A 12,734-nucleotide genomic window follows, 5' to 3' on the forward strand; every position below is an offset into this window, starting at 1 on the left:
TAGGGTACTTAAGCTGGGCTGAATAAAAAAGAATGTGAGGAGGCTTGGCTAAGGTGCCATTGATGACTTTTCGGCATGTGACTCTATGAACCATGGTCACACATCTGTCATAAACAGAATGAGGACATTTCACCTTCATCTCTTTTCACTGTAGCAATGAGTATTACCCAGCAGACCTGCAAGTTGCTCCGACCCAGGATCTGCGAAGGAAAGCCAAGGGGGTGGCAGCAGAGGAAGTAGAAGAGGAACCTGCTGCTGGAGATGATGAAGAGCTGGAGGAGGAGGCGGTGCCCGTAGATGAACCCTCACAGAAGAAAAAGACCAGAAGAGCTGCAGCAAAGTAAATTCAGTGTTGCTGAAAGCGCACAGATACAGGGCTCTAGGAGAAATGGGGAGACCTCTGATGGCCTATGTGTGACAAGGCCTTGGACAAGGCTTCAGATAGTTAATTGAAGTGCTGCATCCCCCTGGGATTTTGTTTTATAGCCCAAAGAAAACATCCTACCTTCAGAGCTGTTTGGTTGCTTGCTTGTTGTTACTTGTTTTTTATTTGGTCTCAGACTCAGAGTTGGGACTTTTAGGATTCTCTCATCGTAAGTTCTCTTTACAAATAGAGCATTGGGCCTGGAATGATTGAATACTCTTTGGCCTTTGCCCGTCACTTTCATGGCACCATGTGTTAAGGTTGTGTTCTAGGGGAACACGTAATGGAATATCCCTTCTCTTAAAACAAATGCATGCATCAGCACTTTTACTTTGCCGTTTGACTTCTGTCTGGTTGCCTTTTTTGTTTCCATGTTTTTACATTCTCTTTCCTGTTCTCTGGGTTGTTCATTTACCTAAGTTGTTAAGAAACCTTAGAGAAAGTAGGAGTGATCAGGCTTTCAAAAGTTACTGCAGCTTCCTTGAAGACTGAATTAAGGGCAACAAGGACCCGTGTATCCGTCCTACTGTGTTATTTTAACACTTTAGATCTCAATCTGATACACCTACCTGTCCAGTCTTCCCGCGAGCCACTTACTAGTCCATCCAATCAGCAGCTGTATTGGGTGCCTTTTGCTAAGTATCGGGCTACAAAGATGAAGGGTACTTACTTAGCCTCTGCTATACAGGAAGCACAGTCTAACGCCTGGTTGAATATTTTTATAGAAGAAGTGTTTTTAAAGGAGTTCTAGGAGAGGACAAATAGAGAAACAACCAAAACACCGAGGAGTTCTAGGAGCATACTAAAAGATGACTTAACTCCACCATAACGAGAAGACTGTTACAAGGGAAGGGCCCCATTGAGGCTGAAAGGCAAAGGGCAGCTGGGCAGGGAAGGCCCCTGCCAGCTCGTAGAAGCAGTGTGCAAAGCACAGGGGCACGAAGGAGCATGGCCACGCTTCCTCATGCTGTAGCTCCGTCCTGTTTCTACCTGATAGAACCCTGAGCGAACGAACTATCCCCTGCTGCTTCCTTTCAGAGAAAGATTGCTGTTTTCTGCTTTCTCAGCAGATAGCTAGCAGAAGATTAGTCCTCATCTTTCTTTGCTGAATAATTGAATAAGCTATTTAACCAGTCATGTCTCTTCCTTTCTCACCCCTGGACCTTTGCTATGTCCTCCCCTCCTTCTGTGGCCCTGCCTCATTTCTGCTGACTGAAATTCTGCTCCTATTTCCAGAAACAGTTCCTGTGCTACTTCTTCACCAACGTTTCTCCTGTCTTCTAGACTGCAGGTTCAAGTAACTCAGCTTCAGACTGTCAGAACAGGTGTCCACACCTCTAGCATGGTGCTTCTCCTTACCTTGGATGTTAGTTACTTTTTTACAGATTTGCCGGGTAAATCAGAAAGTCCAAAGATAAGGTCTGCATCTTAATTTTTCTGCCCCCTGTAGCCAAAATTAGAATACTGCTAACATACACCATTGAAAATGTGAGTAAATGGGTAATCACATTCCTAGTGTCCCCTCAATACATTCATAATCCTTCATAGAACATGCTCCTTGATGACGAGTATTTATTGAAAACATGTAAATTGGCTTCTGTTCTCTTTGACTCTTTTTTTATTTTGTTGTTAAGTAGGCCCCACCCTGGGCATGGAGCCCCCCACAGGGTTTGAACTCACGACCCTGAGATCAAGATCTTAACTGAGTGAGCTATGAGTCGGATGCTTAACTGACAGAGCTACCCAGGCGCCCCTCTCTGGGTCTTGAAGGCTACATAGCTCATAAAAATAATAATAATAAATGTTGGAAAAGAATGGATGTTTCAAAAGAAAATTTTAAGTTACTTTGTAAAACTGCAAGGGCTTGGTGATAATTATATAAGAGCTCTCCAGAGAAGCAGACCAATACGATGAGGGTGTACATATGTATGACTAAACAGGTTTATTGTAAGGAATTGGCTCACACGATTATGGCACCCAGTAGGTGCACAGTTTGTAGGGCAAGACAGCAGGCTGGAAAATTAGGCAGGATTTTATTGTAGCCTTGAATTCAAAATTCACAGAGTAGGATTTCTGTGTCCTGGTCTTGTGGTAGAGTTCCATCTTTCTGGGAGACACCCAGTTTTGCGCTTAGGGCTTCATGGATGAGGCCAGTGCACATTATTGAGGGCAATCCCCTTTAAAGTCAGCTGATTATAAATACGAACATCTACAAAATACTTTCATTGCATCACATAAATTAGTGTTTGATAACAAAACCAAACACATAATGTAGACAGGTTGGCACATAAGCTAAATATAAGCAAAAGTGCTACCGTATTTCTCTATCATATATAAGAAGGTCATAATGGCCAGGTTATTTTGTCTGTATTAACTAGTAGGACTTTTACAGTTTTGCATTTTTGTGCCCAGGAGCAATTTATTTTGTGGAGCAGAGGCCCCACAACTTTTTTTGTTGTTGTTGTTCAGTCTTTGCACAAAGTCCAGGGGGTCTTGTCTTTGTCCAGATGAGGAAGATGAGGCTCTGAAGCACTCAGTCCCATCCCCCTGAGTCAGTACTACACACACAGCTTGTTTTTTCTGTCTCCTCACTTCTCCCCACTTTTGTTCTTGAGATAGGCAAATAAAATCCCCCCAAATTGTGACTGTTTATTCATTCAAGGTTTGTTTGTTTTTTTTTAAGCCTTAATACTTCTTATCAATTATATGTAGAGATAAAACAGTTTGTTTCCCAAATATTTTTAAAGCTTCCTGGAGCCTGTGGATTAAGAAGTCGAGTGAGTAGCTATTGTAGAAGCTCTCTTCTCGACCTCTTTCAGTGGGTGATGTAATTGGCTTGCTGTCTCATCTCTGTGTTTAACTTTTGACCACAGAATGTTGTTCTTTCATTTTCCTTCTTGGTTTAAGCAAGAGCTATGGTTATCTACATATGGACCTCTGGCTCCTGACATCAGTGTTTATGTCATATGAAAGTGAGGAAGAATGTACCTTTTTGTACAATGTACCAATCTTCCTTTCTCCTGCATAGAACCTAGAAAAGGAATCATTCCAAAAATTATCTGTGTTCAGGTTTGCAATATTTCGTTGTTTTGATTACTTTCTTCCTGTGTCTGGTTTAATTTAAACCATTCTAAGCACATCCTGAATGACTCTCTGGGGTAGGGAAGCCTGGATTTCAGAGGAAGTCCTGCCTAAGATTTAGAATTCTGGAGAATAAGTTCCTAAATGCAAATAGTTAAAACTTGTTTGTTTAATTAACAGTGAAACTATAGTCAGGGCATTTGGCATACTTGTCAGAGAGACTAAAATTGGTGGGTACTATCATCTTAAGAAAATCTCTGAGGGTGCCTGAGTGGCTCAGCTGGTTCAGTATCCAGCTGTTGATTTTGGCTCAGGTCATAATCATAGGGTCATGAGAGCGAGCCCCATGTTGGGCTCCATGCTAGGAGTGGAGCCTGCTTGGGATTCTCCATCTCCCTCTCCCTCTGCTCACCACCCTCTACCCCCAACATGTGTGTTCTCTCCCCCCCCCCCTCCAAAAAAAAGAAAATCTCTTTTCTTTAATTCTGTATTACCCTATGGTTTTTGGTTTTTCTTTTTTAGGCAGTTAATTGCTCATTTGCAAGTTTTCTCTAAGTTTTCAAATCCACGCGCCCTATATCTGGAATCCAGATTATATGAGCTATATCTTCAGGTAAGTAAAATAAATTTTTGCCACTGCAGTTCTTTGTGACTTTTCTCTGTTGTTTACCAAAATAACTTTTAGGCTTTTAATAATTGTTGATGAATAGGGCCCATGTCTACATTTTAAGTACTGTGTTGTAAAAATTAATAACTATTTTCTGTATCTTGATAAACAGTTTTAGACTTTAGCTATTTTGTTGATTATAAACACATTTCAGGTGTCTAAACCTTGATCAGCTGTATTAACAGTGGAGGCTGTGTCAAAAGAAGCTAGCTACTTTTCACTTCTAGGTAAGGTAACGTTACAGAGTGCTGGGATTTCAGGATCTATTACACTGAGTAAAAGCTGATAGTTGGAGTAAGTATCTTTTGCAGTCACATGTATAATCTTCAGTTATAGAAAAGATTGCAGAAAAAAATTTAATATCAGAAACAGAGTAAGCATTGGATGTCATTCTAAGCCATCTGGGGAAACAAGATTTCCTTTTTTCATTTGGATGTCTTTTATTATTTTTTTAAAGGTTTTATTTATTCATGATAGACAGAGAGAGAGAGAGAGAGAGAGAGATGCAGGCAGAGGGAGAAGCAGGCTCCATGCAGGGAACCCAATGTGGGACTTGATCCCGGGTCTCCAGGATCAGGCCCTGTTCCAAATGCAGCGCTAAACCATTGAGCCACCCAGGGATCCCCTCATTTGGATTTTTTTAGATGGAACTTATATGATTTCAGCAGAATTTATCCTCGTTATGCCCATAATTCAGATACAGTTTGTTTATAAAGCCAGAGCTCAAATCTGTAGGAAGCTAAATTCTAAACCATCTGATCTGAGAGGCTCTGTACTAGGCCCTCTTTCCTGGCATCTTACTGACTGCCATTACTTTCACGGCATTATGGGAGCTTTCTGTCATCATGGGACCAGCCCAGCTGGTATGAACCCAAATTTATGTAGGGAATTGGCCTTGACCAGAAGACTGATAAACCCGAGAGTCTGGCATGTAGGATTCAGGGGTCAGAGTTTTGTTTCCACTTAGTTCATTGCACATATTCTGTTCATGCTGCACTTCTGGGAAAATGTAAGGCTGTTGTCAGGGATCACCTTTAACCCACGTCTAAAAAATTTAGATTCTAAGAAATCTAATTTACATTAACCCAAGTAAATTACTATTCCATGGTATGTGTATATGTGACTTCATTAATTTATTCTATAAAATATTATTCTTAGTTGTTGCTACATCAAGATCAAACAGTGCAAAAAATAGCCCTGGATTGTATAATGACATATAAACATCCACATATCCTCCCTTACAGGTAAGTTATTTGAAGCTAAAGAAATGCTATTTCTTTGGCTGATTTTTACCTTTCTACCTGAGCACCTCTTCTAAAATAATTTTGTGAAGGCCTGGGAAATTTCCCTTTTTGACTATAATCGTAAGGCTATTTTCAGGTAAAAAATGAAAACTCAAAGTATATTTGTGTATTAAGAGTGCTTCTCCAAAGATAAGGTAGAAAAGAGAAGGCTATATCATTTCTTGTTGCTTCAGTGATGTCAGAATCTTTGTGATTACTTAGGGAATCATGATCACTCTCTATAAGAACTGAAGAAAGCTTTTGTATTAATCTTTTTTAAATGGCTGAATTGTTGACTAAGTTTTAATTCCTCATAATCACCTTTACTTTTTAAAATTTGAAAACCTGTCATTTCCTGAAAATTTTCCTTTATGAATGTCAACTATAATATATTAATTCATATTTCTATTATACATATCACTGTACTACTATATTGCATTTTTAAAAAATACCATTGATTATTAACTGATGATTTGTTCTATATTCCGTTTTTAAAGGGAAAACTTGCAAAGATTGCTTGAAGACAGAAGCTTTAAGGAAGAGATAGTACATTTTAGCATTTCTGAAGATAATACGGTAGTGAAAACGGCCCACCGAGCAGCTCTGTTTCCTGTTCTGATGAGGTATTTACCCTGTTTAAAACTGAATTTTTTTAAAAGTTAATTACAAAAGTAATTGTGAATATGGTATTATGATTCATTCAGTGATTATAATGGAATATTCCATTTTTTATTTTATTTTGCTTTTTTTTAACAAAGTCAAATTGTTACAGAGACTTATTTTAAAATATTTTGTCTGTAACATAAGGAAAGATCTTGCCATGCAGTTATTTTAATAATAATGTTAAAATTAAATCCTGTATTCCTCTTAAGTATTATTATTGAGAAATAGTAAAAATAATTCATTCATTTGGTGTATAACTAATTATGAGGTATAAAAGCTGTTGATTTTTGGTATTGATTATTTAAACATTCACATTACAAACCTTTGTTATTAGCTTTAATTGTTTTCATTGAATTTTCGTGGTTGAAAAAGCAATAGTCAGTAACAGTCATCAAATCGTTAGTCTCCTATTCTAAAAAACCCTTTGAGGTTACATTTTACTGAAAATAAAGTAGGGAATCCTTGCTCCTTCTTTGAGGGCTTGGTATGACCTAGCTGCAGACTTCTTGTCCAACCACACCGCTTCCATTCCCTGGCCCCCTTGGAGTCCACCTCAAAGTCAGTGGACCTGCTGGTCCCTGTGCTTGGAACACGTGAGCACTAGCTCTTCTTTTGCATTCAGTCTCCTCTCAAATGTCATTGTCAGGTTGCCTCCCTTCACCACCTTGTGTAAAGTCCCACCTTCCTTTAATCACCTTTTAGTCCCTTAACCTTGCTTTATTTTTCTTCACAATTGTCTGACATAGCCTCTTGTTTATCATTTGTTTCCCCTGCCAGAAGGTAAACTCCATGGCCTATAGTGAATCTAAGCCTAATTAATCTAATTTAATTAATTTTTAATCATAAAGATTTTTTTAAAACCTCTTTTTTCTGTTTTTTTTTTTTTTTTTAATTTGCATATTACCCACACAGTATAGTATAGAAGAATTGAGAATTGACTGTGGTGGTAGTGTTTGTGGTTGTCCTTGTCTTGCTGCTGGATTTAACAGTAATGTTTCTGTTGCAGCCCTTCTTAAAATTTGTTTTGCTCCTTCTTGGCGGGGGCTGTCACTGAGATGCTTTCAGGGGCCCACAAGGTTAAATAAAGCTTTTTTCAAAATACTACCCAGGGAGGCGGGGCAAGATGGCAGAAGAGTGGGGTCCCCAAGTCACCTGTCCCCACCAACTTACCTAGATAACTTTCAAATCATCCTGAAAACCTACGAATTCGGTCTAAGATTTAAAGAGAGAACAGCTGGAATGCTACAGTGAGAAGAGTTTGTGCTTCTATCAAGGTAGGAAGATGGAAAAAAAAAATATAGATGGAAAAAAGCATCCAAGGGGGAGCTCATTTTAGATATAAGAACACCTACAGCCTGAAAATAAAAGGTTGGAGAAGCATTTACCATTCAGATGGTCCTCAAAAGAAAGCAGGGGTAGCCATCCTCATATCAGATAAATTAAAGTCTATCCCAAAGACTAGTAAGAGATGAAGAGGGACACTATATCATGCTTAAAGGATCTATCCAACAAGAGGACCTAACAGTCATGAATATTTATGCCCCGAATGTGGGAGCTGCCAAGTATATCAATCAATTAATAACTAAAGTTAAGACATACTTAGATAATAACACTTATACTTGGTGACTTAAATATAGTGCTTTCTACAATCGACAGATCTTCTAAGCACAACATGTCCAAAGAAATGATACACTGGACCAGATGGATTTCACAGATATTTACAGAACTTTACACCAAATGCAACTGAATACACATTTTCCTCAAGTGCACATGGAACTTTCTCCAGAAGAGACCACATACTGGGTCACAAATTGGGTCTTAACCGGTACCAAAAGATTGGGATCGTCCCCTGCATATTTTCAGACCATAATGCTTTGAAACTAGAACTAAATCACAAGAAGTTTGAAAGGATTTCAAACATGTGGAGGTTAAGGACCATCCTGCTCAAAGATGAAAGGGTCAACCAGGAAATTAGGGAAGAATTAAAAAGATTCATGGACACTAATGAGAATGAAGATACAACCATTCAAAGTCTTTGGGATACAACAAAAGCCATTCTGAGGGGGAAATACATTGCAGTACAAGCATCCATCCAAAAACTGGAAAGAACTCAAATACAAAAGCTAACCTTGCACCTAAAGGAGCTGGAGAAAAAACAGCAAATAGATCCTACACCCAGCAGAAGAGGAGAATTAATAATGATTCGAGCAGAACTCAATGAAATAGAGACCAGAAGAACTGTGGAACAGATCAACAAAACCAGGAGTTGGTTGTTTGAAAGAATTAATAAGATACATAAACCATTAGCCAGCCTTATTAAAAAGAAGAGAGAAAAGACTCAAATTAATAAAATCATGAATGAGAAAGGAGAGATCACCACCAATACCAAGGAAATACAAACGATTTTAAAAACTTATGAGCAGTTATATGCCAATTGTCTTCTAGACAATCTAGAAGAAATGGACTCATTTCTGGAAAACCACAAACTACTAAAACTGGAACAGGAAGAAATAGAAAACCTGAACAGGCCAATAACCAAGAGGAAATTGAAGCAGTCATCAAAAAACTCCCAAGACACAAAAGTCCAGGGCCAGATGGCTTCCCAGGGGAATTCTATCAAACGTTTAAAGAAGAAACCATACCGATTCTACTAAAGCTGTTTGGAAAGATAGAAAGAGATGGAGTACTTCCAAACATGTTCTATAAGGCCAGCATCACCTTAATTCCAAAACCAGACAAAGACCCCACCAAAAAGGAGAATTATAGACCAGTATCCCTGATGAACACAGATGCAAAAGTTCTCAACAAGATACTAGCCAATAGGATCCAATAATACATTAAGAAGATTATTCACCATGACCAAGTGGGATTTATCCCCAGGATGCAAGGCTGGTTCAACACTCGTTAAGCAATCAATGTGATTGATCATATCAACAAGAGAAAAAACAAGAACCATATGATCCTCTCAATAGATGCAGAGAAAGCATTTGACAAAATACTGCATCCATTCCTGATCAAAACTCTTCAGAGTGTAGGGATAGAGTGAACATTTCTCAGTATCTTAAAAGCCATCTACGAAAGGCCCACAGCAAATCTCATTCTAATGGGGAAACACTGGGAACCTTTCCCCTAAGACCAGGAACAAAACAGGGATGTCCACTCTCACCACTGCTATTCAGCATAGTACTGGAAGTCCTAGCCTCAGCAATCAGGCAACAAAAAGAAATAAAAGGCATTCAAATTGACAAAGAAGAAGTCAAACTCTCCCTCTTCGCAGATGACATGATACTGTACATAGAAAACCCAAAAGACCCCACCCCAAGATTGCTAGAACTCATACAGCAATTCGGCAGTGTGGCAGGATACAAAATCAATGCCCAGAAATCATTGGGCATTGATTTTACAATGGCATTTCTATACGCGAACAATGAGACTGAAGAAAGAGAAATTACGGAGTCAATCCCACTTACAATTGCACCCAAAAGCATAAGATACCTAGGAATAAACCTAACCAAAGAGGTAAAGGATCTATACCCTAAAAACTATAGAACACTTCTGAAAGAAATTGAGGAAGACACAAAGAGATAGAAAAATATTCCATGCTCATGGATTGGCAGAATTAATATTGTGAAAATGTCAATGTTACCCAGGGCAATGTACATATTTAATGCAATCCCTATCAAAATACCATGGACTTTCTTCAGAGAGGTGTAACAAATCATCTTAAGATTTCTGTGGAATCTGAAAAGACCCTGAATAGCCAGGGGATTTTTTAATTTTTATTTTTTTTTATTCTTTTTATTTTTTATTTTTTTAGCCAGGGGAATATTAAAAAAGAAAACCAGAGCCGGGGGCATCACAATGCTGGATTTCAAGTTGTACTACAAAGCTGTGATCATCAAGGCAGTCTGGTACTGGCACAAAAACAGACATAGATCAGTGGAACAGAATAGAGAATCCAGAAGTGGACCCTCAACTTTATGATAAAGTAATATTCAACAAAACAGGGAAGATTATCCACTGGAAAAAGACAGTCTCTTCAATAAATGGTGCTGGGAAAATTGGACAGTCATGTGACACCATACACAAAGATAAACTCAAAATGGATGAAAGATCTAAATGTGATACAGGAATCCATCAAAATCTTAGAGGAGAACACAGGCAACACCCTTTTTGAACTTGGCCACACCAGCTTCTTGCAAGATACATCCATGAAGGCAAGAGAAACAAAGGCAAAAATGAATTATTGGGATTTCATCAAGATAAGAAGCTTTTGCACACCAAAACAGTCAACAAAACTCAAAGACAACCTACAGAATGGGAGAAGATATTTGCAAATGACCTATCAGATAAAGGGCTAGTATCCAAGATCTGTAAAGAACTTATTAAACTCAACAGCCAAGAAACAAAGAATCCAATCGTGAAATGGGCAAAAGACACGAACATTAATTTCACAGAGGAAGACATAGACATGGCCAACAAGCACATGAGAAAATGCTCCGCATCACTGGCCATCAGGGAAATACAAATCAAAACCACAATGAGATACCACCTCACCCCAGTGAGAATGGGGAAAATTAACAAGGCAGGAAACAACAAATGTTGGAGAGGATGTGGAGACAGGGGAACCCTCTTGCACTGTTGGTGGGAATGTGAACTGGTACAGCCACTCAGGAAAACTGTGTGGAGGTTCCTCAAAGAGTTAAAAATAGATCTGCCCTACGACCCAGCAATTGCACTGCTGGGGATTTACCCCAAGATACAGATGCAGTGAAATGCCAGGACATGTGCACTCCGATGTTTCTAGCAGCAATGTCCACAATAGCCAAACTGTGGAAGGAGCCTTGGTGTCCATTGAAAGATGAATGGATAAAGATGATGTGGTCTATGTATACAGTGGAATATTACTCAGCCATTAGAAACGACAAATACCCACCATTTGCTTCAACTTGGAGGGACCTGGAGGGTATTATGCTGAGTGAAATAAGTCAATCGGAGAAGGACGAACTTTATATGGTCTTATTCATTTGGGGAATATATAAACATTAGTGTAAGGGAATAATGGGAAAGGAGAGAAAATGAATGAAAATATCAGTGAGGGTGACAAAACATGAGAGACACCTAACTCTGGAAAATGAACAAGGGGTAGTGGAAGAGGAGGTGGGCAGGGGGTTGGGGTGACTGGGTGGTGGGCACTGAGGGGGCGCTTGGTGCAGTGAGCACTGGGTGTTATGCTATATGTTGTCAAATTTAACTCCAATTAAAAAAAATTTTAAAAAAGTACTACTCAGACACCTTTTCCCACTCTGCCAACATTTTTGCTGACAACGCAAAAACAACAGTGTAAAACTGCCAGTGCCTTAGCACTAATCACGACAGTGGCTCCAAACTATACAAGTCAGTCTTCATTGTCACACAGCTGGTGTTTAAGAAGAAAAAACAAACGCTAGTTTCATTTCATGTTCTTGGTGAATCTTAAGCCTTGAGTGCTTGTCTTTGTATTGATTTATATGACAAAATGGGAAGTGCGCATAAAGCACTTCTGAATATTAGTTACCCATTGATTGGCATGTTTTCCAAATAACCAATGCGTGCTACAGAATCATTCACAGCTAAAGATCAATTCAAAGTGCAAGATAGATAGGTTTTAATGTAACAGAGATCACAAAGCTTATTAATAAGACCGGAATCTGCCTTGCAACTAGCCTTTAAGAAACTACCACTTGTTGAGGTCTGGTATAGTATCAAAGTGAAATATCCAGAATTATCTGAAAGTTTATGAAATATTTTTCCCTTCTCCAACTGCATATTTGCTTACGGCTGGCTTTTCTGCAGCTATAACATAATGCAGCTGATTAAATGCAGAAACAGATAGGAAAATCCAGTTATTTTCTAATAAGACAATAAAAAAGGTGGGGAGGAAAAATTAAAGTATGCCTTTAGACTTACTAATTTTTGGTGGGGAGAGGTTTGGAAGATAAAATTTTTCATTAAAAATGTTACTTACATTAACTCATTTTAATTTCTACCAAGAGAGGGCACCTAGGTGGCTTAGTAGGTTAAGTGTCTGCCTTCAGCTTGGGTCATGATCCTTGGATCCTGAGATCCAGTCCCACGTCAGACTCCCTGCTTCTCCCTCTGCCCCTCCTTCCTGCTTGTGCATGCTCACACATGTCTTCACACACACTGTCTCTTATGCTCTCTTTCTCAAATAAATAAAATATTTTTAAAAAATAACTTCTACCAAGATAAATATCAGTAAATAAAACTCACACAAAAGCCCTTTGGGGACCTCAAAAATGCTGATGAGTATAAAGGGGTTCTAATATTGAAAAGTTTAAAAACCACGGTGTTTAAATTTTGAATGTTAAAGCAATAACATTTGTTATAAATTAACACTTGTACTAAGAAAGTAAGTCCTATGACTAGGGGGTTTAGTATTTTATCAGGGATGGATGTTGAATCTTATTAGAATGTCTATTAAGCATGGATTAAAATGATAATATTAATTTTTCCAATGAGCCATTGATCTATATCAACTCATTAGACTTTGCTAGTGATTGTTTCTTGCATTCCTGGGGTAAATCCTTACTTGGCTTTAATATTGTTTTAATGC

At 38.6% G+C, this 12,734-nt stretch overlaps 1 protein-coding gene and 1 long non-coding RNA gene across 2 annotated transcripts in view; one reads left to right on the forward strand and one right to left on the reverse strand.

Moving 5' to 3' along the window:
• Positions 1 to 12,734, forward strand: part of UTP20 (UTP20 small subunit processome component) — a 95,652-nt gene that overhangs the window by 33,501 nt on the left and 49,417 nt on the right. The window contains exons 22-25 of the mRNA XM_025439330.3: positions 155 to 340; positions 4,028 to 4,118; positions 5,331 to 5,416; positions 5,953 to 6,078. Of these exons, the coding sequence (XP_025295115.1) occupies positions 155 to 340; positions 4,028 to 4,118; positions 5,331 to 5,416; positions 5,953 to 6,078 (489 nt within the window). The remainder of the gene's footprint in view (positions 1 to 154; positions 341 to 4,027; positions 4,119 to 5,330; positions 5,417 to 5,952; positions 6,079 to 12,734) is intronic.
• Positions 1 to 12,734, reverse strand: part of LOC112654725 (uncharacterized) — a 32,936-nt gene that overhangs the window by 6,894 nt on the left and 13,308 nt on the right. The window lies entirely within an intron of this gene.

The sequence above is a fragment of the Canis lupus genome, chromosome 15 (genome assembly GCF_003254725.2).
Source record: "Canis lupus dingo isolate Sandy chromosome 15, ASM325472v2, whole genome shotgun sequence".
Taxonomy (NCBI): Eukaryota; Metazoa; Chordata; class Mammalia; order Carnivora; family Canidae; genus Canis; species Canis lupus.